At 48.0% G+C, this 27113-nt stretch overlaps 2 protein-coding genes across 5 annotated transcripts; one reads left to right on the forward strand and one right to left on the reverse strand.

The window, feature by feature from the left end:
- Nucleotides 1–818: 818 nt before the first annotated feature.
- On the reverse strand, nucleotides 819–12882 carry DCST1 (DC-STAMP domain containing 1). 4 transcript variants are annotated; one of them, XM_039363337.1, is made up of 16 exons: nucleotides 12537–12882; nucleotides 11100–11225; nucleotides 10766–10840; nucleotides 10268–10396; nucleotides 9221–9360; nucleotides 8392–8563; nucleotides 7303–7446; nucleotides 6912–7033; nucleotides 6344–6504; nucleotides 5445–5544; nucleotides 5054–5149; nucleotides 4310–4436; nucleotides 3562–3678; nucleotides 2938–3080; nucleotides 2517–2630; nucleotides 819–1084 (listed from the first exon to the last, which is right to left on the reverse strand). In XM_039363337.1, exons 1-16 carry the CDS (start codon nucleotides 12598–12600, stop codon nucleotides 839–841), a joined length of 2076 nt encoding a protein of 691 aa, XP_039219271.1. In that variant the 5' UTR covers nucleotides 12601–12882; the 3' UTR covers nucleotides 819–838. The 4 variants fall into 4 exon arrangements, 3 of the variants coding, with proteins under 3 accessions (XP_039219271.1, XP_039219272.1, XP_039219273.1); XM_039363339.1 differs by having other exon boundaries at nucleotides 921–1084; nucleotides 2491–2630; XM_039363338.1 differs by lacking the exon at nucleotides 2938–3080 and having other exon boundaries at nucleotides 819–1082; nucleotides 4243–4436.
- A 508-nt stretch (nucleotides 12883–13390) lies between these two features.
- DCST2 (DC-STAMP domain containing 2) lies at nucleotides 13391–25756 on the forward strand. Its single transcript, XM_039363501.1, has 15 exons — nucleotides 13391–13892; nucleotides 14665–14835; nucleotides 15263–15364; nucleotides 15563–15757; nucleotides 16577–16642; nucleotides 16856–17069; nucleotides 17623–17780; nucleotides 18417–18581; nucleotides 19176–19343; nucleotides 21301–21401; nucleotides 21630–21760; nucleotides 22364–22491; nucleotides 22901–22994; nucleotides 23451–23732; nucleotides 24406–25756. The coding sequence occupies exons 1-15, from the start codon at nucleotides 13583–13585 to the stop codon at nucleotides 24503–24505; spliced, it is 2385 nt and encodes a 794-aa protein (XP_039219435.1). The 5' UTR covers nucleotides 13391–13582; the 3' UTR covers nucleotides 24506–25756.
- Nucleotides 25757–27113: the final 1357 nt, after the last annotated feature.

The raw sequence follows: 27113 nt of genomic DNA on the forward strand, positions 1-27113 counted from the left end.
GAGGGTGTGTGTGGGGGGTCCTGGCCAAGACGGAGAGATTGTCAAGGTCGGGGGGGGGGGTTCCATGGGTCTTTCAAAAGCAGAGTCAGATGGTATAGGAGGTCTTCCTGCTTGAGCAGGGGGCTGGACTAGAAGACCTCCAAGGTCCCTTCCAGATTCTATTCTATTCTACTCTATTGTATTCTATTCCATTCCATTCCATTCTTTCTGAATTCTATTCTATTCTATTCTATATTCTATTCTATTCTTCTGTTCTATATTCTATATTCTATTCTATCCTTCCTTTCTTCCTTTTTCTCTTTCCTTCCTTCCTTCTTTTCCTTCCTTCCTTCTTTCCCTCCCTCCCTCTTTTCCCTTCCCCTCTATTCCTTTCTTCCCTGCCTCCTCTTTTCCTGCCTTAGAGGCTTGGAATTAACAGAATAGCAGACTTGGAAGGGACCTCGGAGGTCATCTAGTCCAACCCCCTGCTCAGGCAGGAAACCCTATACCACTTCAGACAAGTGGCTGTCCGGTCTCTTCTTTAAAACTTCATAATTACTTAAAATGCAGGCCATGCTGATTTAGTGACTATAGTGAGGACTAGCGCCTTGATTCTTAAGCAAAGCTAAGTGTGAGCCAGGACTGTGCTTAGGGTCTGATTTCAGCTTTGCTTGACAGAGCCATGAAGGTCATTCAAGCGAGGACTGGGTCGCAAAGTGAAATTTTCAACATCGTTGCGACTACAATGATGCAGCCGCTCTCCGAGGCGGACGCTAAACGGGGACTACCTGTTCCAAATATATATATATATATATATAAACAACCGTTTAATACAAAAGGCAGGAAAAAACACCACCATTTAATCGGCGTAGCCCGTTTCTCCCTCGCTGCTCTCGTCCTCCGAGACCAGGTCCTCGGGGTGGCAGGCAAAGCAGGTTTTACCCATGTCTTTCCAGCAAATTTGGCAGTAAACGGTTTCGCACTCGGGGTTCGAGCACATCAGCGAATGGTGGGATTCGGGCCGGTTGCAAAGAATGCACCGCCGGAGGAGGATCCGTTTCAGGAAGGGACAGCAGCGCCCGATCCGATTCAGCAGCGGCTTCCTCTGAAAGGGAGACAAATTCGAGCTCCAAATTCACTCTTAATTTTCCCCCCAAAAGAAGATTTGAGATGGGAAGGCAATGGGCACCTCCGAAAGAGGTTTATGAAGTGGAGCAAGGTCTCCTGCTGGAGCCGGGGTGGACTAAAAGACCTCCAAGCTCCCTTCCAGCTTCTACTCTATTTTCTATTCTATGTTCTATGTTCTATATTCTATATTCTGTTCTATATTCTAATTCTATTCTATTCTATATTCTATTCTATTCTATATTCTATTCTATTCTATATTCTATATCTAATTCTGTATTCTAATTCTGTATTCTAATTCTATATTCTAATTCTATTCTATTTTCTTTTCTATTCTATTCCATTTTCTATTCTATTCTATTTTCTATTCTATTCTATTCTATATTCTATTCTATTCTATTCTATATTCTAATTCTATTCTATTCTATTCTATTCTATTCTACACAGATAATCCTAAATTTACAACAGTTTATTTAGTGACCATTCAAAGTTACAACGGGGTTGATAAAAGTGACCTAGGACCCTTTTTCAAACTTATGACCGTGGCCGCATCTCCCGTGGTCAACGTGATCCAAATTCAGACGCTTGTCAACTGACTCATATTTATGACGGTCACAGTGCCCTGCGGTCATGTGACCCCCTTTCACGAGCTTTGGACGAGCAACATCAGTGAGGGAAGCCTGTCTCCCTTAACAGCAGGGTGACCCACTTAGCAACTTAGCAGTGACTCACTTAGCAACTGTGGCAGGATCAGTCATAAAACGGGGCAAAACTCTCTGAAGGACAGAAACGTCAGGCTCAATTGTCGTAAATTGAGGATTCTTCTACAGCTGGACCAGTCCCAAAAGGAGGCTGACTGTGAGAATCGGCAACGGCTGTCCAATCAACCTGATTTGGCAATGAGGGCAGCGGCTTGGATGGGCACGAAAACCCACCCTGCGGAGGGAGGGAGACACCCATCGGAGGCTAACAGGAAGCTTTGAAGGTCCCGGGGCTGCCCAAGGGTGGAGGGACCCAAAGGAGAAAGGAAGGAAAACACTGCTTGCCAGCTAACAGGGCGGGGTGGGGAGTTCGAATGCCGCTCCGTGCTGGAAGCCGAGCTCCACGTGCCAAAAATATTTGCAGAAGCAGAAATTCAGCCGGAAATAGCTGGGCAGAAGGTCAGCAGGTCTGGCTCAGCAGCCTAGAAGCATCAGTCAAGGCTGTCAGACCAAGGGCAGGACATCCTCAACTTACGACCGTGGTTCAGCCCAAAGTTTCCGTTGCTAAGTGAGACATTTGCTATGTTCTGCCCCCTTTTACGACCTTCCTTGCCCCCAATGGTTCAGCGAATCGCTTACAAAAAACCGGCGCTTCTTCTAGGGCTGGTTTCCTCAGGCGGCCTACCTCGAAGGGCTGGCGTGCTCACTCACCACTCTCTTGCGCCTCCGCGCTTGCAGAATGATGCGCTTGCGTTGCACAAGGACGAAAGCCACACGCCGACGAAGCATTTCATTGTAGAGGTAGATAATTCGTTTCTTCTCACGCTGTCGGAAAGGGGGGAAAAATAAGGATCCGATCACCCGCCGGCCAGGGGATTCTGGGAGTTGTAGTCCACCCGTGCTGGCTGGGGGGATTCTGGGAGTTGAACTCTGCCCTTCTTATAGCTCAAAGACATAGAGGATCCAGAAGACACCAACTGATGCATTTCTGTAACCTCAAATCCCACCACTGCTGTTGCACCAGCATCCCATCCTTTTGGAGTGTCCCCTTCACCTTTTTTTTGGGGGGGGGGCTTTGCATTGATCGAGGGGCAAACACGGGAGAGATGGACCCTGGTCAATTCCCCCCCACCTTGGGGAAGTAGAAGGCCGCGATGACCCTCCGCAGACGGAAAACGTAGACTTGCAGGAAGCATAACACCACCAAGGCGCCTAGTGGGGTGGCGCATTTCACGTACTCGTCCCGGCTCATCCCTCGTGGCTCTGGCAAACACTCTGGGGGGGCAGGACAAAGTAAAAAGGGAGGTCTGGGATCCTGGCTTTCTGCTTCTGGCCGGGCTGAGATCCTTCAGACAAGGAATACAAACTAGACCCGCCCAATCACGGTCACCAAACATTGTTGGTTTCTCAATCTTGGGCATTTTAAGATAGGTGGAACTCCCAGAATTCCCCAGCTAGGAGTCGGAGTTTACTGTGCTAGCTGTGGGGTTCTGGGAGTTGTAGTTCACCTGTGCTGGCTGCAGGATTCTGGAAGTTGTAGTCCACCTGTGCTGGCTGGAGGATTCTGGGAGTTGAAGTCCATCCATCTTAAAACTGCCCAGGTGGTAGAGCCTCCAGCAGCAGAGGAAGTCCAGCAGCAAAATGCAGGTGTCAAACAGCTGTCCATAAGCCCACCCTCGAAACGTTTGATTGGCTGAGCAGAAGCCGTCCCCTCCCACCCCTCTGGGGCCAAGCGCCCCCTTGCCCCCCCACTTACGCAGGTTGTTGGTCTCCATCACCATTTCGGAGGACGTGTTCAGGGCCCCGATGGTGCTCCGAAGGAGACGGGCCATCAGGGTTTCCCCGCCAACCTTGACTTCCAAGTGGTGGCTGCCTGTGGGGAAGGTTTGGTTAAGCCATTTTTTGGTTAAACCATGGTTTCTCAACCTGGGCAGCTTGGAGAAATGAAAGGGAGACCCAGACAGGTTCAAAGTCATCCCTAATGGGGGGGATTTGAACTCGGGTTTCCCAGAGCTTAGCTTGGCACTTGGTAACACTGGAGGGACTGGGCAGACACTTGTCTGAAATGGGATAGGGTTTCCTGCCTGAGCAGGGGGTCAGACTAGAAGACCTCCAAGGTCCCTCCCCACTCTGTTATTCTGTTATCCTTCCCTCCTTCCTTCCTTCCTTCCTTCCTTCCTTCCTTCCTTCCTTCCTTCCTTCCTTCTCCCTGGAGGTTTTCAAGAAGAAATTGTCCAATTATTTGTCTGAGCAGGGGGTTGGACTAGATGACCCCCGAGGTCCCTCCCAACTCTGTCCTTCTGCTACGGTTTCCCCACGGAGGTCAATTCACTTCATGAAATGAACCGCCCAATAGAGTCACTCCGGTATGGTTTCTCCTCTGTTCAGGGACTGAGGGCTGGGCCATTGTGGGCGGGGAGGGATGGAGGAGAACCACCTGCCGCCCTTCCGGACCCGGGTGCGGATCCATCCGGGCGGGGTGGAGGTGGAAGGTCGCTTCTCACTGCGGAAGGAATACTGGATGAAGGAGTGGTTCCGGATGGTGCTGAAGATGGTGTAGAGCAGGGAATCCAGGGCACAGGCCATCAGCAGGAAGACCAGTGGGGGCAGGCAGCCCAGCAGCTCCAGCATCTGGGGGGGGGGATGTGAGGGGAGAGGTGGGTAAGGTAGGGTGAAGGAGGGAGGGAGGGAGGGAGGGAAGGAAGGAAGGAAGGAAGGAGGGGGAGAAGAAAGAAAGAAAAAGAAAGGATGGAAAGGGAAGGAAGGAAAAAGGAAAGTGGGGGAAGGAGAGAGGGAGGGAAGGAAGGATTAGAGGGGAAGAGGACAGGAAAGAAGGAAGGAAGGGGAAGAAGAAAGAAAGGGAAAGAGAGGATGGAAGGAAGGAAGGAAGGAAAAAGGGAAGGGAGGGAAGGAAGGATTAGAGGGGAAGAGGACAGGAAGAAAGGAAAAAGGGAAGGGAGGCAAGGAGGGAGGGAGGCAAGAAGGATTAGGGGAAGGGAGAAGGAAGGAAGGAAGGAAGGAAGGAAAGAAGGAAGGAAGAAAGGAAAAATCAGTCAGCTGAGATCTGAAATTACGAAGAGGGAGAACGAAGGCAGAGGGAGATCTGGCTGTCAGTGAATATCAGGTTGACATTGCCCTCAACCGTAGGGCCGTCACTCTGAGACCCCCACCCACTTTGCCAGTCTCCCCTTGCCCTCTCCCCGCCTCCCCCCAGCTGCCCTCTGCCCCCCCCCCTCGCTTGCACTGACCACAGACTTGGTCTCGGCCGGCTGGAAGGCCAGGCGCAGGGGCTCGATGACCCGGCTCTCCTCCGCACGGCGCAGGGGAAGAAGCGTCCGCTTTTTCTGCACGTTCGGGGAGGAAAAAAACGGGACACGGGAGCCTCCCCTGTGGCTGAACTACAAAACCCAGTGGCCTCAGCCGGCTTCCCCAGCAGGGAACGATGCCGGAGCCTCTCATTGAGCAACCTCTGCACCGGAGACTTCAAGATAGACTGCTGCTGGTGCTGGAAGTTCCATTAGCCATGATGGCTAAGGGAAACATCCCTCTGACACACCCACCTAAGGGCCCTGGGACTCCTTCCCACCTAAGGTTTCTCCCCCCACCATCCCCACCCCAGTTTCTTTCGTACTAGCTCACCTGTTTCCGGCGTCTGGCATCAATTTGCCGGAAATAACGGGAGATATACAGGTTATCGAAACGGATATCTTCGTTATATTTGTTGGTATAGGAATAAGCCCTTGGGAAGAGAAAGAGAGGTGTCCAGAAACTTTTCTCAGCAAGGAGGATAGATAGAAAGAAAGAAAGAAAGAAAGAAAGAAAGAAAGAAAGAAAGAAAGAGAAAAGAAAAGAATAGAATAGAATAGAGCAGAACAGAATAGAATAGAATAGAATAGAATAGAATAGAATAGAATAGAATAGAATAGAATAGAAGCTGGTAGGGTCATTGGAGGTCTTCTAGTCCAGCCCCCTGCTCGTGCAGGAGAACCTATACCATCTCAGACAAGTGACTGTCTAGCCTCTTCTTAAAAACCTCCAGGGATGGAGCGCCCATGATTTCTGGTGGCAAGCTGTTCCACTGCTTAATTGTCCTCACTGTCAGGAAGTTTCTCCTTAATTCCAGGTTGCTTCTCTCAAGGAAGGAAGAAAGGAAGGAGATGGATGGATAGATAGGGAAGGAAGGGGAGAGAAAAGGAAGGAAGGAGACCTGGTAGGAAAGGAAGGAGATGGATGGATAGATAGGGAAGGAAGGAAGGGAAAAGGAAGGGAGGGAGGAAGGAAGGAAGGGCGGTAGGGAGGGAGGAAGGAAGGAAGGAAGGAAGGAAGGAAGGAAGGAAGGAAGGAAGGAAGGTGGGTCACTAAATAAACTGCTCAAAGCCAAGGACCAGCTGTAGGGGATGGATGGGGGAGCCCCACAGGTGAGTTGAGAGAGGTCTCTTGTCTCTTTCCCACGCTTGAATAGACTCCTTCTACACGCAGGTCACAGCCCCCCTTCCCCTGCCCTAGCCCCCACCTTCTAAGACGCCCCCCCAACTCACGAGGCAAAAACCAGGATAAACATGCAGGACAGCAGCACCCGCAGCATGGTGACCGCCGTGCCCAGCTGTTTGCTGCTCTGGTACACCTGTTCATTGACGTCGTCCACCAGGTGTTTGTGGGAGGACAGGTTGGCCCCCACCAGCATCTCCTGGCGCTCCTCCTGGGGGGAAAGGAGGAAGGAGGACTCAGCTACAGGCAGTCCTCGCCTCAACGGCCACATTGGTCGCTAAGTGAGACACTTGGGGGACTTTTGACCCATTGCGGGACCTTTCCTGCCGCCGTTCTGAAGGGGATCCCTGCAGTTGTTAAGTTAGTAACCTGGTTGTTAAGCGAATCAGGTTTCCCCATTGTCAGAAGGGAATCACGTGATCCCCGTCATAAGTGCGAGTCAGTTGCCAAGCATCCGAATTTTGATCACAGGACCGTGTGGAAAACAGCCTGAAGTCGCTTTTTTAAGGCTGTCATAATTTCGGAACGGTCACTAAACGAAACAGCTGTAAGGTGGGTGAGATACCCCCAGGCGTTGCTCAGAGCGGCTGAAGCCGACATCAACCCCTCCGAACAGACCTGGATGACAACGCTGGCTGTGAAATCTTGGTTTAAGTTTTCCACCGAGTCGTTCACCCGGTCGTACGTTTGGCCAAAATTCCCTTCCACGGGGATCTTGTCCTGGCACCAAGTATTCATTACTGCAGAAGAGAGGGAAGACGGGTGAAGAGATCAAGCAAGCGAGCCGAGTTGCAAATATATATATTTTTTTCAAGGGGGTGGGTGAGTCTGTACCACTTCACAGGACCGGGAGGGGGGGAGAGGAGTAAACAGAATGGATTTCCCCTAACCCTAACCCCCATTTCCAATGTCCTTGCAGGAAGAAAGCTAGTGTTTCAAGGTGAAGGAATCCTGACAAGTCTTTCCTTGCAAGGCTAACTTTCTACCTGCGGGGAAGACACTCACTCACCCTTGGCCAAATAGCAAAGGAAGCTGAATTTCATGGGGAGGCAGAGGAGGTGATTCACCAGGGGCACGGCGATTGTCTGCATGCAAGACCGATGTTTGGTTTGGAACCAGGCTCGGCAACGCCGGACTGCCTGCTGGATGATGCCTGGAAGAAAAGAGGAATTCCCACATTTGCGCAAGAATTTGAGGGTCTCCAAGCCAGCGCGGGAGGTTTGGAAAAAAACCATTCCCTTCGCACCTCCAGATCAATTGGAAAATTCAATTTTTCAATGAGGAATATGGGTTGTACAGATTTCAAATTACAGATGCTTTTTTCGGGGGGGGGGAAATCACAATCAAGAGAGGGAGGGGGGATTGGCACCCCCCCTTCTGATGTGAGGGGCTGCCCCAAAGAAGAGGAGGAGGAGGCGTCAAGCTCTTCTCCAAAGCTCCAGAAGGCAGGAGAAGAAGCAACGGATGGAAACTCGTCAAGGAGAGAAGCAACTTAGAACTAAGGAGGAATTTCCTGAACGAGTGAGAACAATTAATCAGTGGAACTGCTTGCCTCCAGAAGTTGTGGGTGCTCCATCACTGGAGGTTTTTAAGAAGAGATTGGTATGAAATGGTATGGTGGGCAGGGGGTTGGACTAGAAGACCTCTAAGGCCCCTTTCAGCTCTATTGTCCTTCCTACCTACCTTCCTTCCTTCCTTCCTTTTTTCTCTTTCTTTCTTTCTTTCTTTCTTTCTTTCTTTCTTTCTTTCTTTCTTTTTCTTTCTTTCTCCTTCCTTCCTTCCTTCCTTCCTTTCTTCCCCTTCCTTCCTTCCTTCCTTTTTTCTCTTTCTTTCTTTCTTTCTTTCTTTCTTTCTTTCTTTCTTTCTTTCTCCTTCCTTCCTTCCTTCCTTCCTTCCTTCCTTCCTTCCTTCTTCCTGCATGGCTTTAAACATCTGGATTTCAACTCCCAGAATTCCCCAGCTGGCTGGCTGAGGACTTCTGGGAGTTGAAGTCCACAAGTCTTAAAGGGGCCAGTTTTGGAGACCCCCTTCTCTAGGGCTTGAAATCTCAGCTTAAACGCAGTTTAAAGGCAGTTTCTGGCTGCTCTTCGCTTCTTACGTTGGCAACGCATCCGCGTCTTCGCCTCGTAGACTTCCTGGGTCGAGGCGCTTCCTTCGGCTTCACGCACCAAACGGCTCTCCGTGCCGGCTCGGCTAGCCACTTGCTTGTTCAGCTCCGTAAAGGAGCGCGAGACCTCTTGGGACTCGGTTCTCAAAGTTTTCCCGCTTCTCTGTGTGGGAAATAGCAATAAGGGCCAAGCGGAAGGCCTAAAACCACTCATGTGACTTCATGAGGACTAGAAACCTATTCTGGGGAGATCTTTCTCTTTGCCTTGGCTCTTCGTACTACCAGGGTTTGACACAACCATAGTCTAAGCCAGTGTTTCTAAACCTTGGCAAAACTTTAAGACAGGGTGGACTTCAGTTCACCATAGTGGCTGGGGAATTCTGGGAATTGAAGTCCACCCATCTTAAATTGCTAAGGTTGAGATATAGTGCTAAACCATGCAGATTTAAAGGAGGTATTATTTGACCCACCAAGCATGCTGGGCAGATAAGCAAAAATCAAGATGTCAATTCTTTTATGTATCCTTTTAGCATAAAAAAGGGCAATTAATATTGACAAAGATTTTTAATTAATCCATGCACTAAGCTGAGCCTCGGAAGAGCATTTTAATAGCAGACACAACTCCCAAAACGCACCACCAGGCAGCTAAATGGGCACCGACGGATTTGCTACGATGTCGTTTTGAAATTTAAACATTAACAGCAAGGGATGGAAACGGCATTAAGACCCCTTCATTCAATTACCACTCCCCAGCCTTTTCACAAAAGATCCCTGAAGAGGGCTAGCTACTTGGCAAGTGTCAGCCCTGTGTTATTCTCACCACCATGTCTTTGAGGATCTTCCGCATCGGAGCCAATGAAATTTTCCAAGCTTTTTTGGCGTTTTCAATCTGTAATTCCACCGTGCAGCTAATGGATCGCACCACTTCACCCAGATTGTGACGGATATTTGCCACCGGGCCTGCCAAAGGGGACAGTGGGAAAAATTAAAAAAAAAAAGATTATCGAGTAGGGGGATCAGCTGTTCCAAATTTCCCAAGTGAAGGGCAGAAAAGGGGCTAGTCCACATTGGCAACTGAAGCTTAAAAGAGGGCGGGGGAAAGTTGCAATGACGCTATTTTCAAAAGTGAGGAAATGCTGCCCTCTGATGGCTGATCGTGGAACTATGCCCCCAAAACGGAGATACAATATTAAAATGCCAAAGCGGGAGTTTAATGCTGCCCCCTAATAGCTCAATGCTGCAATTGCCGCTTAAAGTGAACGCTCATAAAAATACTATATTTCTTTTTTCTAGAACCGAGTTATCTTTTTGTGACTGCGTCTCTATTTATATAATCTGACATTTGCCTTGAGAGGTACAATCTCAGAGGGAGATGCATTTGGCTGGATAAATGGTCTTCGGCGTTTAATGTGGAAATTTTCTTCCCTGTTTTTTATCCGTTTCCCAGGAGAAAAACAACAACAACAAAAATTAATATATAACACTGATTCTGATCAGGGTGTCTGGGCAGCAAATCCATCTTAAAGCACTTCTTTCCATCATTTAAGAATGAAGCTGGGTGACTTTGGGCCAATCACCAGGAGACGGTGAGTTCTAATCCTGACTTACGCATAAAGCTGGCTGGGTGACTTTGGGCCAATCACCAGGCGACAGTGAGTTCTAGTCCCACCTTAGACATGAAAACCGACTGGGTGACCTTCGTTTAGTCCCTTTCTCTTTCAGCCCAACCCACCTTGCAGGGCCATTGTTGAAGGAGGGAAAACAGGAGGAGGAGGAAGATTTAGGTCTGTTTGCAGCTCTGAATTATTTAAAAAAACCCATAAAGGCAGGGGATACCAACAAATAAAATGAATAAAAATCTCGGTACCATCGTAGACAGCGGCTAACATGTAGGTGAGAATATAAAGCCGTCCTTCCTTCCCCAAGAATTTTGGGATCACCAAGAGGCTGGCACAACGGAATTGCGGAGAGGTGCCCCATCCAACGGCAGCCACACCTGGGGAAAAGAGGGCACAGCACAAAGATAATAATAATAATAGAGTTGGAAAGGACCTTGGAGGTCATCTAGTCCAGCCCCTGTTCAGGCAGGAAAGCCTATCCCATTTCAGACAAACGGCTGTCCAGTCTCTTCTTAAAAACTTCCCGTGTTGGAGCATCCACCGCTTCTGGAGGCAGGTTGTTCCACTGGTTAACTGATCTAATTTCTCCTTAGTTCTAGGTTGCTTCTCTCCATCCATCGAAAGATCCAGCTTTTGATTTTATTTTATTTTTATTTTTTTATTGATTTTTGATTTACAACAATCCTGCCCACTCCTGTAATGGGCCACAAATGAGTTAAAACATGATTGTAATTGACAGTTTTTACCTGTCATGCAGCCCAACAATTCGACTTTGGTGTGTTCCCTGATGGTCATGGGAAAGATCAGGATTTTGGCGAGACCTGGAGAACAAGAATTTTAGATTTTAAGAAAGATCCTTTGGGGTGGGGGCAAAGACAGCAGGTATCCAATTTTATTTATTTTTTCCCCCCAGCAACCCAAACCTCAAAATGATTCTTTTCCGAGCCAGATTCTCCAAGTATTCTTTAACAAGATTTATTCAGAGTCCCAGCAATTGAGTGATTCTATAGATTTCACTCTGTTTCCATTTTTTTTTCTTTTGTATTTTCTCTCCCAACTCTCCCGGATGACGTGACTTACTCAAAGCAAACAAAATCCCAAGTCCAGCCCCGAGAAAAAACTTGGTAGGCCGAAATTCATCAGGTTGACTCCACAGGAAGTGAACGAAGCTTTTGGGTAGGAAAAAGCCGAGGAAGTGCTTCAGGGCTGTGCAGAAAAAACGAAAGTCACCATCAGCGTGCAAATGAAAAACCTTATTTAAAAGGTATCCGGGTTCTCTTTACGCTGGAGATTAGATGCCTTTTCGAGCAGGATGTGAAATACTGTCTATATTGTTGGAAGAAAAGTCTTCATCGGGGTTCAGTCCAAGCCGGGAATAAACAACATGGCGACTGCTTTAGAAAGAAGGTTGCAGTTTATTGGAGAAGAGAGCCAGACAGGAAGATGGCTCTGAAAGAAAAGAGAGAGAGAGCCCATGCAGGGAGTGGGTGTTTATACCCTCTGGAGCCTTTTGTTTGGAGTTGTTTCACTTTGAGAGCGGGCAACTAAATTTCATTTTTGATGTGAGCTGTTGTGCCCACAGTAAAAAAATGACAATAATATCTTATCTTATCTTATCTTATCTTATCTTATCTTATCTTGTCTTGTCTTGTCTTGTCTTGTCTCCTGTTTCTGTGGCATGAACTTTGACCTGAGTCTGTGTGTGCTCTTTTGGTATCTGTGGGTTAATCCTATTATGTCCTGTCTTGGATGGGGTATGTAGATTTTAGGTCTTTGGCTTCTTAATCTTCTAGCTGGGGGCTTCCAACCTTCCTGGATTATTTACATCTGCATTTCTACAGAGCTGGTTTTTGCTTGGGGGAGGGAGACTTGGGGCTATTAAGAAAAACTGAGCATGCTTTTCTGCCTCTTTGAGATCCTTTGAGGAAATATATTTCTCTGCCTTTTTAATATGTCCTTCTTTAGGGGGGCTGATTTCCCACAATATCTATCTATCTATCTATCTATCTATCTATCTATCTATCTATCTATCTATCTATCTATCTATCTCTATCTTGTAAATCAAGGATATGTATATTCATGTTATTGTTATCAAATGTATTGATAAATACAGTTCATAGTGTCAGATTATTAGCTGTATTAATCATACTATTATTACATTGATATTATTATTCCCGGGGTAGAACATTTGCAAATCATGTGGCAGAAAGGCACAAACAGCAGGCTAAGACACCACTGAAAAGCAATATTTTCAATTTTAAAGAAAACACCATCATAATCTTGGTTATGATGTGTTAGGGACGGAAGCCATAATTGGTCTGCAAAAGATCACATTCATAGGTAACTATCAATGTCTGCAATCACCATCTTTCGTTTCCGTCTGACCCGCCAAAGGATGGATCTGCTACTCAATGTTCTCTTGAGGACTAGAACCATGGAGGAGGCAATCTTCCCTGCTTATTTTAAATCTGGTCTGTGAAATGATATATATATATTCCCCCCTCCCCCTGGACTCACTCGTGTTGGGTGACTTGAAATGTTTCCTTTTCTGCCCTTTGAGCTTTTGATATTTGCCTCCCATAATCTGACCACTGGGTGGGTGGACCGACCGATCCGAAGCCGCTGCCCAGGCACAAATGGTCACCTTCAAAATGGAGCTGAATTCTAGAAAAACGGATAAGTTCCGGCAAGGTCATGATTAGAAGGCTGACATCACAGAAGCAACACAAACGAGGCTGTTCTATGTTACTTGAAGCTATAGTCATGCAAGGGGCTGCTTTATCAAAAATCCGTCCATCTCCCTGCAGAGAGAAAGCTAGTAGGGAAGGAGCTGCTACATTTCAGCATGCGAGGTGTTGGTGACTTTTATTTGTTGAATGGTGCACCTTCCACTGGGGAAGACCTCCCCTCCCACTCCACCCATTGCACGGTTCCGAGAAAATTGAGCCATCCAAACCCAACTTCTGTGTGGCCAGGTGGAATGAATGTGGAGTGGGCACCACCTGGAGATCTACCTCTTCTCCCATCGCTTTCTCCAAGCTGCAAAGAGTTGATTAATCTAGATGAAATTGAGTTGATTAAGTGGACGTTGGGCACCACAAGGTCCAGATTTGGGGCACAGGGGACCAAAGGAAGCCCGAAGTGGAAGAAGCGAAGGTAGAAAAGGAGTGGAGCCTAGTGGCAAGCTAGCAGGTGATAGGAGGAGCCAAGGAGGGCTGTGGGTGGGGCTAAAAGCAGAGCTGAGAAAGACCTCTGGTGAGGGGGCAGAGCCAGAACAAATATGGGCGGGGCTAAGGACCCTGAGAAAAACCAATCTAGCAACCGGTGGGTGGAGTCAATGCAAAACAGAGGCAGATTAAGGGGTGGGGCTACGAAGCTGATAGAATCTGACCTTAACTGGCATTTCCAACTGCCAATGACAACCTGGTTTTGCCAGGTGGGTAGGGAAATCGCCCTCTTCCCGCCGCTTTCGAATCTTCACCCTTTCTCCAACCCATCTAGGTAGCCTCTGGGTGCCTCTCGGCTCCTTTCGAGAGCTCGACAGGGCCCTCAGCCAAGCCGCCATGAGCTTCTGGCCGACTCTCTTTCTCCCGTGGCTGAGAAAGGGACGGAAGAAAGGAAAGAAGAAAAAAGAGGTTGCGCGGATTCAAGAGGACACTTTTGGCCGGGCTACGGTCCGTAGTCTGGGGGGCTTCGGCCTGGGGATGACCCTCTCCACAGCCTATGGGGCCCTGGTCATTTTTGGCCAAGGCTACAGTATCTGGTACTGCCTGCTGTCCACCATCACCCTGGCCCTGGCCCTCGGCCTCGGCATGGCGTTCTCCTTCAAAGTCCGGGTGACCGTCCTGCTGATGCTGCCTCAATTTTTTTCGAGTAAGTGCCCTTTGCACCCCAAGCCCCCCCAAGAGGAAATACAGGCTGTCCTCCACTTATGACCAGAATTGACCCCCAAATTTCCACTGCTAAGAGAGACGGTTGAATTTCGCCCCGTTTTACCACCTTTCATGCCACCGTCGTTAAATGAATCCCTCTAGCTGTTACGTTAATGACCCGGTTGTTAAGTGAATCTGACTTGGCTCATCAGGAGGTCACAAAAGGGGGAAATCACGTGACCCTGGGACACTGCGACCGTCATAAATACTAGTCTGAATTTTGATCACGTGAATCACACGGATGCTGCAGCGGTCACAAGTGTGAAAAATGGTCCTAAGTCCTCTTTTTTCAGTGCGTTGTAACTTTGAACGGTGACTGAATGGACTGTTGTAAGTCGAGGACTACAACAGGACTGTCATTAAAAAGAAAAGAAAAAAATTAAAGGCTTCTTTGCTGAAGGAGCAAGGCCGGGACACTAACTTCCCAATCTGACGAGAATCCAGCATTGGAACTCTCTGAATGACATCTTTGGAGAAAGCAAGAAAATTTGGACGCCATATTGGGGTAGAAAGATGGTGGGAGGTTTCACAATAATGCCTGAAAGTTTGCAGAACCCTAGAATAAGACACTGGGGGGGCTGATTTGTGGGAGGTGGTGTCCCCTATTCCCTTTGAGTGGCCGTTTCAGGGGTCACGGAAGGTTGCGGGGGGCACATGTGAATCCAGAATGGACTCAACTCCGCAACGTTTTGCTTATTTCTCTCTTACGACAGAAGAGGGCAAGATGGTCCTCATACTCCTAGCGTTTGGAATGGCTATGGAAGGACCCTTTGCCAACATTGTCCGGAATTTCAACCGGAGCGCTGACACCGTCTCGTGTGGAGCCGAGCTGGCCCTCAACCAGACGGCAGAAATGCTGCAACGAGCTCGCGAACCTCTGATCAGTGAGAGAATCTGCACGGCTGAATGAATGTAGAATAGAATAGAATGTAGACTATAGAATGTGGAATAAGGAATGTGGAAAAGAATGCAGAATAGAATAGAATGTAGAATGTAGGGTGTGGAATAGAATGTAGAATGTAGAATGTTGAATGTAGAATAAAATGTAGAATATAGAGTACAGAGAGAATAAAGAGTATAGAATCTAGAATGGAATATAGAATATAGAATTCTATTCTATTCCATTCCATTCCATTCTAGAATTGCTGGGAGCTATGAACTCTACTGCAGAGAACATAGCGTGCGGGATGTGCCGATGTCCAGGAAACACCTCTTTGATTTCCCAGGAATGATCTTGCCTTTGCACAGTGAGGTGTCCCAAGAAGGCAACACGCTCAGCACCTGTCCCCTTCCCTCTCCTCTTCTGCCTAGATGCCTTAAAGAAAATCAAGGATATTGCCAGGAAGGCCAAAGTGGTTGGAGACCGTGTCCGAAAACTTTTCCGGTCTGTCATGGATGCGGTGCGGCACGTGGGTGAGTGCTGGAAGATTGACAAGTGAAAAAAAAAAAAAAGAAGACGAAAAGGGATTTCCAAAAGGGATTTCCGAGTGGCTGCGATTCCTTTCGCGGTGGCAGGAAAAGTCATCCGGTGGGGCAAACCAATCAGTGTACCAATGTTCCACTTAGCCGCGTCAATCCCGGGCTCGGTATGGGCTGTTTCCTGTCTTGCAGCTCACTGCATGCGCAACGTTTGGTACTTCCTTCTTCACATGGGTGAGGTGTGCAACGAAGAGATGGGCAGGCCGTATCAGAAATGTGCCCGCATCTTTGACAACGCGAAGGACCAGTGTGAACGCGCCATTCCTTTCCTCTCCTTCCTGTGCCACGTCGTCCTTCTCTTCAAGTACCTCTGCGGACTGGCTAACAGTGAGCTCCCTTCCTAGATTTGGGCTCTCTGGGATCAGAGAGGACGCAGTTACTTCCCAAAAGATCGGAACCAAATTATAAGGTAGTCCTTGACTAGTGGCTAAGCAATCTGGTTGTTGTTAAATGAGCCATCTCATCACCGTGCCCGATTTTACTGGCTGCAGAGGGAATTTTGGCTCCTATGTGTTGCTCAGAGTTGAAATGGGGGCAGGTCCTTGGGGGTCTCTGAGCTGGGTGGTTTTCTTGCAGATGTTTCATGACCCAACTAGGTAACATCATCAGTGCTCGGAGGGATAGGGGTTTATGGGGAGAAGGAGGAGGGCTACGACTATGGGGTCCTTGGTGCTCTATGAGCTGGGTGGTTTTCCAGCAGACATTTCATGACTCAACTGGGTAGGAGAGAGGGAGGGAGGGATGGAGGGATGGATGGAGGGAGGAAGGAAGGAAGAAAGGAGGAGGAGGAGGAGAAGGAGGAGGAGGAGGAGAAGAAGGAGGAGGAGGAGGAGGAGGAGAGCTGTGGGATCCTTGGTGCTCTCTGAGCATGATGGTTCTCTTGCTGACGTTTCATTACCAAACTAGGGAACATCATCAGTGCTACTAGCACTGCAAGAAAAAAGCAAGGTCAGAGAGCACCAAGGATCCCATAGTTATCCTCCTCCTCTTCCTCCTCCTAGCACTGATGACGTTACCTAGTTTGGGTAACAAAACATCTGCAAGAAAACCACCAAGCTCAGAGAATTTTGGCTGTTCTTGAGCGATCTGCCTTCACCACATCATACCAGCCACGCTGCCCTCTGGTTCTTCTCATTCCTTCCACAGTCCTCCTGGTTTTCTGCATCATACCGGAGTACATAGTGCCGTTTTTGCGTCGCAAGGTTGCAGAACGTAAGTCCAGAGGATCATCGTCTCTCCCTTTCAGTCTCGGCATTCTCCCTCTTGTATGTATCCCCGCCCTCTTTAGGCTCCACCCACTCTTCTTACAGGCCCCACCCTCCTACCTGGGAGGATAGGTGGCCCTTGAAAGGAAGGGGGGAAAAAAGGATTTTTCAGCCATTCCAGAGATTTTTTAAACTCTCTCTCTCTCTCTCCCACTCCAAGCTGTTGTGGCCATGCTCAATCGGGTGCGAGCCGAGTTCGAATTCAACATCACCACCATCCACCAGTACGAGGTGAACGTCAACGCCAGCAAGAAGCTGTCGCAGGTGGCCTTTGACATCATGGAGGAAGTGTCCGAGCGTCTGCAACCGGCGCGGGAAGCTGTGGGACTCTTTGGTTACATGTCTACGCTGGTCATGCTCTACATGTACCTCGGGTGAGCTGGGAAGGGGAGGAGTGCAGAATAACAGAATCGGACGGGACCGTGGAGGTGTTCTAGTCCAACCCTCTGCTCAAGCAGGAAACCCTATCCCATTCTGGACCAATGGCTGTCCAGTCTCTTCTTAAAAACTTCCAGTGGTGGAGCACCCACAACTTCTGAAGGCAAATTGTTCCATTGATTAATTGTCCTCACTATCAGGAAGTTTCTCCTTAGTTCCAGGTTGCTTCTCTCCTTGATTAGTTTCCATCCGTTGCTTCTTGTCCTGCCTTCTGTTGCTTTGGAGAAGAGCTTGACTGCCTCTTCTTTGGGGCAGCCCTTCAAATATAACAACAATGCTATCACATCACCCTTGGTCCTTTCCCCCCATTAAACTAGACATCTCCAATTCCTGCAACCGTTCTTCATATGTTTTAGTCTCCAATCCTCTATAGGATGCGAGCAGGGGATCCTGCTGGGGACGATGGGCCCCAGAGCTGAAGCAAGGGGAAGTTTGACCTTGCTGGTATGGGTCTTCTTTCCCCCCACGAGGAATTCTTCACTTCTCCAGGGCTCTCTTGTACCGGAAACATTATCTACACGAGGATAGTTTTGACAACATCTACATCACCAACTCCTTTCTCGAAATGGACGCTGTTCGGAGGAAAAGCAAGCGCCCGTCCGTTCTGCCTTTATCGCCGAAGGAAAGCGCCAAATTCATCCGGCCAGGTACGTGTTGTGCGATTGTCGTTGTGTCTCAGACGTGTGGAGGTCACAAACTACAGGGGGTCCTCGGCTTGGGACCGCATCTGAGCCCAAAATTTACGTGGCTAAGCAAGACAGCCGTTCAGTCCATTTTGTCTCATTTTTTTTACCATCTTTCCTGCCACGGTTGTTAAAAGAATCACTGCACGTTGTGACGTTAGCAACACGGCTGGATTCCCCGTTCACTTTGCTTCTCAGAAGGTCGCAAAAGGGGATCGCCTGGCACCCCCCCCCGGGATGCTGCGACCGTCATAAATGCGAGTCAGCGACTGAGCATCTGAATTTGATCACGTGATGCTGCAACAGCCGTGGGAAAAATAACCTTTAATCTTTATAACCGTTATTGTCGGTTTTTTCCCCCTGTGGGCACGATGGCACCCATTAAAAATGAAATTTAGTTGCTTCCTCTCAAAGTGTACACACGTACATCACACACAAATAAAGCATACTATTTAAAACCTATGCTCCTAAGTCCCTTTTTTCAGGGCCGTTGTCACGAAACGAACTTTGTTGTAAGTGGAGGACTGCCTGTATTTGAAAGCCGAGGGATCCATTTAGCAAACAATGAGAATGAGGGGGTTTTTTTGCGTTGTTACGCAGCCTCCCTGGTGTTGCCGCGCAAGGAGCAGATTGCCTATGCTCTGGCCTTGGTCTCGATCTGTCGCCAGTTTATCCTGGTGATTTTGCTGATTCTGGCCGATTTCTTTGTCTACTGGCTGTTCGACTTGGTGCGCTACCATCTGGTGGGCGAAATCGTGGCTAGAGGTAAGGCGGAGGGGCTGGAGGAGGAGGAGGAGGAGGAGGAGGAGGAGGAGGAGGAGGAGGAGGAGGAAGGGCATTGTGCGTTCTGGACTCCATCAGGGTGCACGCTTCTGTGGTTTGGGGTCGGTGGCAGCTTTTTCTCTGCTCGGCCTACCTGGTAGGATTGTTGTAGGGAAGGAAAAGTGGGAGAGGAAGGAAGGAAGGAAGGAAGGAAGGAAGGAAGGAAGGAAGGAAGGAAGGAAGGAAGGAAGGGGAGTGGGAAGAAAGGAAAGGGAGGAAGGAAGAGGAAAGCAAAGCAAAGTGACAGTAAGAGGGGAAGGAGGGAGAAAGGATTAAAGAGGAAGGGGATAGAGATGAAGGAAAAAGAAAGGGAAGGGGAAAGAGGGGAGAGGAAAGTGAAAGTAAAAGTAAGAGAGGAGGATGGAGGGAGGGAGGAAGATTAGAGGAGAAGGGGAGAGAGGAAGAAAGGAAAGGAAAAGAAAGGAAAAGAAGACAAATAGGAGGAAAGGAAAGGACTCCAAGAAAAAAAACCCTCCAAACTCCCCATGCTCTATGATCCCAAAATGAGAGAGGTCACCCTATTTTCTTTCTCTGCAGCTCCGGTGTCGACCACTATCGGTGTGAACGGCTCCGGCTACACCAGTGAACTCTACCGCGACTTGGTCTCCGCCTTCGACGTGCTTCAGGAGGGGAATATCAGCGTGGTGTCCCCAAAATGCCGTCTGCTGCCATCGGAGCCCGACTACGACGGTTACCTTGTGATCGGTAGCTGGACTTCAGGAATTGCTTCCCTTCCTGCTCCCCGAGGAAGAAACCCTGCCAGTTTCACTGAATTTCCTTCTCCGTCTTCAATGAAACTGACCGGATCCTCTGCCTGTACTGGTTGTTTCCCCCAAGAGATTTTTTTTTTTAAAAAAAAAAATTTAAAGTAGAAAGTGGGGATGGGAAGAACGAGACAGCTTTAAAAGAGAGACTTTACAGATAGTCCTCGACTTACAAAAGTTCATTTAGCGACTGTTCAAAGTTACGACGGTCCTGGAAAAAAGGTCTTAGGGCTGTTTTTCCCACTGACGACTATTGCACATCCCGATAGTCACAGATGCTTGGCAACAGGCTCACATTTATGACGGTTGCAGTGGCCCCGGGGTCACATAATCCCCATTTTGCAACCTTCTGACAAACAAAGTCAAATTTAATTTACAATGGTGTTACTAACTTAACAACTCTGGGACAGAGTTGGAAGCAAGATGGGGAACAAGAGAGGAAGTTTGGCTAAAAGTTAGGAAAATATCTTAAATAGGTTGGCCAAACCTCAAAGGCATTGTATCTTCAGCTGGCTTTATGCCGGAAAGGAGCAAGGGATATTTTTTCCTCGCTCTTACGACCTTTGTAGCATCCCACCGTCCCGTGATGAGAATTTGGGCATCCGACAACCAACCTGTATTTACGATGGTTGTGGCATCCCAGGATCACATGATCCCCCCTTTGCGATCCTCCCAGCCTGCTTCCGGCAAACCAAGTCAATGGGTTTGTTTAACGACGGCCTGATTTGCTGAACAACTTAACCATGATCCACTTAACGAGGTCATCAAAGGGGGCAAAATTCACTGAAAAAAATGTCTCACTGAACAATGGAAATTTGGGGCGGTCGTAAGTCAAGGACCGCCGGTAGAAAGAGAGGGATTTAAAAGAGCAAGGCTTTGGGGATTATGTGAAAAGCCGGAGTTGACGGTTGGACGTGACTGCGTGACTTATAGTGCGAAGGGGATCAATGGAAATGTTTCTTATCTGCGCCAGGCAGAGAGGCAGGCATTAAAAAGCAGGAAAGTCTTTAATTTGGGAATGGTGCTTCCGTTCAAATGTGAACAGGCTCCCTTTGGAAGCTCTAAAAAGTCCTTTAAAAATGACAAATGTGCCGTTTTCACGCACTCCAGCAGCACAATTTGCTGAGTTTAAAACCCCCTTGGTGAACACTTTTCACAGAAGTGGGGCGACTATAATAAGACGCAGCAGCCAGGCATGGAACGAGACACCATAATCCATCATTCTCAGCAGGGGAGAGGAAATGTATCAATCATGCCCCGCCGTCATCAAATTCTTCGGGCAGCCAAGAAGAATACGCCGAGGATGTCAACCCGGCGAAATTGTTGAATCACGACCGTGTTTAGGATCTTGATCTCCCGTCGCTAAGTTGTTAAGCGAGTTGCCCCAATTTTATGACCCTTTTTTGCCACGGTTCTTAAGCGCATCACTGCCATTGTTAAGTGGATCAGGCCGTCATTAAACAAACCCATTGACTTGGCTGGTCGGAAGCCGGCTGGGAAGATTGCAAAGGAGGGATGGTGTGTCCCTGGGATGCCAAAACCGTCGTAAATACATGTCGGTTGATGGGTGCCTGAATTCTGATCACGGGACGGTGGGATGCTACGACGGTCGTAAGAGCGAGGACAAACCCCTTGCTTTGTCCCAGCATAAAGCCGGCTGAAGATACAGCGCCTTGGATGTTTGGCCAAACTATTTAAGATATTTTCCCTTTTAGCCAAACTTCCTATCCCCTCTCTTGCTTCCAATCCGGTCCCAACTGAAGCCTGTTTCCCCTGCCATAATGACAACCGCAGAATTATCAAGTTGGAAGGGCCCTTAGAGGTCATCTATTCCAACCCCCTGCTCGAGACACAGAATGCATGTTCACCTGCCTTTTTCATGTCTCCCTCTTCCCCAGGTCTCATGTACGGGATCTGTTTATTCAGCGCCATCTTTGGCACGTACATACAACGTATGCGGCGAGTTCTCTGTGCGTGGTATTATCCTTCTCGGGAACGGGTGAGTTGTCCCCGCTTTTCCCCTCTCCTGTGGCCCACCTCGCAATCAGGAAGGTGGTGTTTTATTTTTGCGCAAGCTACAGAAAAGGGCAAACTTGAATTAAAGTGGCCGCTGACTCTTCAAAGCCAGCTGCAAACCCACGCAACCAAGAGTTGCATCACGTATCATGTTTGCAACCGGCAGTCTCTGAGGTTTGAAAAAAATGAAACTTTTCCCCCCAAAATTTAGGAGCGGATCTGTTACCTCTACAATACGATTTTGACTCGAAGGACCAAGCTTATGAGCGCCGTGCTTAAGGCTGTACGGCAAAATTCTGCAGATGAAGGCCATCAAAATATTTTACTCGTCTTTGCGTCGAAGTAAGACATTTACCAGGGCAGTCATACATAATTCTGTAAATAGAATAGAATAGAATAGAATATAGAATAGAATAGAATAGAATAGAATAGAATAGAATAGAATAGAATAGAATAGAATAGAATAGAATAGAACTGGAAGGGACCTTGGAGGTCTTCTAGTCCAACCCCCTGCTCAAGCAGGAGAACCTATACTGTCTCAGACAGGTGATTGTCTAGCCTCTTCTTAAAAACCTCCAGTGATTTCTGGTGGCAAGCTGTTCCACTGGTTAATTGTCTCCCACTGGTTAATTGTCTTCACTGTCAGGAAGTTTCTCCTTAATTCCAGGTTGCTTCTCTCTTTGATCAGTTTCCAACCATTGTTTCTCATCCTGCCCTCTGATGCTTTGGTGAACAATGTGATCTTCTCTTCTTTGGGGCAACCCCTCAAATACTGGGACACCACTATCCTGCCTTCCCTATTTCCTCTTTTCTTTCGACTAGCCAAACCCAAGTCCCGCAGCCGTTCTTCGTATGTTTTAGTCTCCAGGCCTTGGATCATCTTAGTTGCTCTTCTCTGAATTTTTTCACACTCTCTCAAACGCCCGTCCTTGCCCTCCGTTGCAGATTCCGCCTGTGTCGGTGGTTGGTCAAGAAGTTGGGGGTCCATGAAGCATACTGCATGGGCTGCGGAAAAATCCAGAGAGGGGTTGACAGCGAGGACTTTGTGACGTGCATCACACCAGCGTGCCGAGGTGTGGAAGTAAATGAGCCAAGGGAGAATGACAGCAGAGGAGGGAAATAAGAGCCAGTAAAGAACCGATTGGTAAAAGATTTGGAAGAGACCCTGGAGGTCTTCTAGTCCAACCCTCTGCTCAGACAGGGAACCCTACACCGTTAGAGGCAAATGGTAAACGTGATCAGCCACAAAGCTATTTTTTTTACATCGTTGTAACTTCTAGGGTTGCTAGACAAGGCAGGCGGTAAGCAAGGACTACCCTGTACATGTCTTGAATATGGGGTTTTTTTAAAGGCCCTGTGGACTACAGTCCCGTTGGGTTGGGGATGATGGGCGCTGGGGCTTAGCAAGCATCTAGAGGGCCAGAACAGGGCAGATGTGTGGATGGATTCACATGTTACTTGTCATTTTTCTATCCTTGGCAGGGATCTACTGCCCTGAATGTTACAGGATCCTCAATAACACCTGTTCCATCTGTATGGCCCCCCTCACGTACCAGGGTGACATAGACGAGGAAATGTAAGTGTCTGCACTTATGGCAGTTGTTAAGTGGAACAGTCTCATTCCCCTCCTCTCTGCAAACTCCACTCCTTTCTAGCACTGATGATGTTACCTAGCCGGGTCACGAAACGTCTGCAAGGAAACCACCAAGCTCAGAGAGCATCAAGGACCCCACAGTTGTTGTTGTCCTCCTCCTCCTTTTCCATCTCCTCCTTCTCCTCTTCCTCCTCCTCCACATACCACTCTCTTCTAGCACTGATGATGTTCCCTAGTTGGGTCATGAAACGTCTGCAAGAAACCAGCAAGCTCAGAGAGCACCAAGAACCCCCACGGTCCTCCTTCTCCCTTCTAGCACTGATGATGTTCCCTAGTTGGGTCATGAAACGTCTGCAAGGAAACCACCCAGCGCAGGACCCTCCGTGCCAGGGACCCGTCTATTAAAGGATGCGCTTTTCTTTTCAAACCCTCATTTAGAGACTCAAGTGACGAGGAGGCGATGGTGCTCTGGACAAACGCGGTCCGTGCGCTGCGCGGCGTCCCGGATGAGAAACGGCAGAAGCAGCGCCGTTTGCTGAAGACACGGATCCTGCGGGCGGTGAAAGGAGAAGGCGGGTGCCGCGCGTTGGCTCCACAGCTGGCAAGGAAAATCTTGGCACAATTGAAAGAGGAGGAGGAGGAGGAAGAGGAGGGTAATGAGAGCGAGGAAGACTCATCCTCCAGTTCAGACGAGAGCAGTACGTCGAGTTCGGGCACAAGGTGAGAAGTGAACGCCACCATCGGCCGTTCCCACAATTGATCCATACCGTTTACAACAGAGAGGACCGCACTGCAGGGGTGGAAGGGTGAGGGAAGCTGTCTCTCTCTCTCTGTACTCTACTAGCAAACAGCCAGAGGGTGCAGCCAAAGTATTGGTAGGATTTCTGCATTGAATCTAGGTTTAATCATTGCTGAATCGGGGTTTAATCATGGTTCATTGGTTGAATTGTGGCTTAATCCTGGAAAGAAGTCCCAATAACTGGCTTGGGAATTCTGGGAGTTGAAGTCCACCAGTCTTAAAGTTGCCAAGTTTGGACACCCCTGAATTAGTACATAAATTCTGGCTGGGGGTGTCAGACTTGCTGGGTCGGTCCCCGACAGGCCACGTCATGGCTTGTGAAGATAAATTAGGAAAATATATTTGCAAAAAATATTTTTAAAACGTATGCTTTTTCCCCCTCGTTCCTTTTGAGTCAAGAAAAAAGCCAGCGTCTTTGACTAACTTTTAAACTCTTTTTTTACAAGTCGGGGACTCGCTGGCAGGAGATGCTATCCCGCCGCAATCGAGTAAAAAATAAATTGAAAAAGAAAATATCAAAGATAAATAAAACAAATAAAAAACATAACATAAAATAAAGATCCATGCGTGTTTCCTTTTTTTTTTTTTTCCCAGCCATCTTGACTTCAGCTATCAAAACGAGGCCGAGATAAGCAGTGGTGAAGAATTAGAAGAAGTCAAAACTGACTCGGACGAAGTTGGAAAGAGAATCTGAAAAAAATGACCTTTTCCTTATAGACCAATCTCCTTGTCTATGAAAAAAAAGAAGGTATCTATCTGACAGTATTCAATGGAGCGATCCAACGAGACAAAATATGGAATTATTCTCACCCCCCTCCCAAATCTTTACGTTCTTGGAGACTTTGAGGATCTTTTAGAATTCAGATTTTTGGCAAAATCTGGAGGAAAAAAAAAGCTTTCGGATCTGTTTTACAGCATGTAGATTTCTTGGTGGTCTCCCGTTCTTGGTACTTACTAGTCCCCGACTCGTTTTTAGATTTAGAGTTCAGATGTGATGGCTTTCAGGATGGGTCCTTTGACCTCCCTGAGGTCACCCAAAATCAAAAAGGAATTTTATAAATAGGAGTGTATGGCAGAAATCTAGCAGTTCAAGGATCTTATGGCAGACATCTAGCAGGTCAAGTAGAGATGGATCTTATGGTAGAAATCTAGCAGGTCAAAGAGATTTACCTCAAACACAGCTGCGCATTCGCCATGCCTGTTTTGTTTTGTTTTCAAATCAACAATTTCCTTGAAGGTTGCGATGCGAAGGTGCCACGAAAAAAGCGAGCAAAAGATACACCGACACACACCCACATACCACAACGCTTCCCTGCTCTCCATTTTATTATCAAGCCCTCGGCACAGATCCAAAGTCCCCTTGAATTCCAGCACACTAACAACAATTAACAATAGTTTAAAAAAAAAATAAAACCAAATCAGGAACGGTCTCCTTTTCCCAAATGGTCCAAGTAAATATGCTTTTTTTTTTTGTCCCCCCCCCACAACTAGCACTACCGCTGCCAGGTAGGACGCTGTAAGAGACGGAGTGCTTACTCGACAAGACGGAAAAAGAGGAAACTAAGACAGGGAACGTTGCAGAAAATAACCAGGAACCGGCTTTCTCTTTCTCTCTCTTTTCTTTCTTGGTTTCAAGTAGCTAATTCAAGTTTAAACACAAAGGCACTTTTAAAGCTAAGGAAAATTGGGTTATTTCCTCTCTTTGTGGAAGTGCGGGGGGGGGGAGATTGGGATTGAAGAGGAAGAGAATCAGAGGGGGGGGGGGGTAAAAATATATTATCTCTCTTAAATACAGATTAACTCTCAGCAAATACTTCCGGAGGGCGGGAGCTTCCTGCAGGTTTTCCACACGCGCGCACACTCACACACCCCTCCCCAATTTTATCTCTCTTATTCTCCAAGAAAATGCAAAAATCCCTTGTGCAAAAAAAAAAAAAAAAAAAAACAGGAGTGAGAAACTTCCCATTCTGAAGGCGTATCTTAGTGCAATCAAGTCAGGAATTTAAGGAAAGAGGTTGCTCAAAAAAGTCCTAAAAAGGGGGGGGGGGTCATTTCTTTTTTAAAAAATAAAAAAATATTTGTTTTGTGCAAACTGCCTGGGGGGGGTACCTTTAGTTCAGGAAATGGGGGGGATTACAGGGAGAAGCCTTCCCCCCCTCCCACATTTATGTGCTAATCATTTTGCAACAAGCTGGGGGAAGGTGTGTGTGTGTGTGGGGGGGGAGTTTTGCAGCTTCATTGCAACCCCCCCACCACTTCATTGCTGGGAGGGGGGCAAAGCTATATAAAGGATCTGAGCCAGTGTGCAGAGAGCAGCCTTCTGCAGTGTGCAAGACAAGCCACCAGGGGGCGGCCAAGTCCAGGCCAGGAGATTTGGAAAAAGAAAGCAGCGCAGAGATTGGCCCAAATTTGGATCAACTTGAATCCATTTGAATTTCCCACAATGGAAAAAAAAAAATTGGACTCAGGTTCTCTGCGCTGGGTCCACACCGCCGACTGGATGCAGCATGCTCGGCCCAAGCTGTACAGGTATTCCTTGACTTACGACGACAACGGAGCCCGTAATTTCTGTGCCTAAGCGAGACAAGGTGTTCAGGGAGTTTTGCCCCCGTTTGTGTAGGGAATGGCTGCCTTGCTGAGTTAGCAACAGACTCGCCTTCCCCCCTGATTTCGCTTGTCAGAAAGTCACAAAAGGTGATCACATCACACACACACACACACACACATACACACACACACACACACACCGGGACACTGCAATGGCCATTAATATGAACCAGTTGCTAAGCATCCGAGTTTGGAATCACGTGATGGCGCAACGGGCGCCCATTGTGAAAAAGTCACTTTTTCAATGCCGTTGTAACTCTGAAGGTCACTAAAACGAATGGCTGTTAAGTCAAGGACTAACTGTAATACGTCCATGGGGTAAACAATGGCACCACACCTGTCTCCCTTGTGCAGCACATCTGGGGATGATGGGACTGAGAGGGACTCGTTCGGAATGATCTGGTGGGGTAAAAAGACCTTCTCTTGGTTTTTTTAACCTTCTGAAATGGGGGGGGTGGAGGGAACCCCCCCCCAAATGCAGCAACTAAGCTCTGACGGGTCATCCAAATGGACGCCAGAGAATTGGTTTCGAATTGAATTTCTGCACTCTGAACAGGAAAGGGAATCGGGTTTATTTCTCCTCTCCCTTCCTGATCCTAAAAAAAGGACCCAAACAATATCCTTAACAGAGAAGGGAAAGAAGAAATCGCCCCCCCTCATTCTCACTCTTTTCTCCTTCCTAATGTGAAGCAATG

This window comes from Crotalus tigris, unplaced genomic scaffold, assembly GCF_016545835.1.
Source record: "Crotalus tigris isolate CLP2741 ecotype Arizona unplaced genomic scaffold, ASM1654583v1 scf7180000019553.37968852642:3898890, whole genome shotgun sequence".
Taxonomy (NCBI): Eukaryota; Metazoa; Chordata; class Lepidosauria; order Squamata; family Viperidae; genus Crotalus; species Crotalus tigris.

Bases quoted from the DNA above. Each gene is read 5' to 3' on its own strand.
- DCST2 (XM_039363501.1), top strand. From the start codon at position 13,583: ATGAGCTTCTGGCCGACTCTCTTTCTCCCGTGGCTGAGAAAGGGACGG. The intron at 15,758-16,576 runs GTGAGCTCCCTT...TTCCTTCCACAG, and splicing joins CCTCTGCGGACTGGCTAACA to TCCTCCTGGTTTTCTGCATC. The intron at 16,643-16,855 runs GTAAGTCCAGAG...TCCCACTCCAAG, and splicing joins GCGTCGCAAGGTTGCAGAAC to CTGTTGTGGCCATGCTCAAT.
- DCST1 (XM_039363337.1), bottom strand. From the start codon at position 12,600: ATGGGAGGCAAATATCAAAAGCTCAAAGGGCAGAAAAGGAAACATTTC. The intron at 11,226-12,536 runs GTGAGTCCAGGG...TTTTCTGCACAG, and splicing joins TTTCAAGTCACCCAACACGA to CCCTGAAGCACTTCCTCGGC. The intron at 5,150-5,444 runs GTGAGCTAGTAC...CCGAACGTGCAG, and splicing joins ATGCCAGACGCCGGAAACAG to AAAAAGCGGACGCTTCTTCC.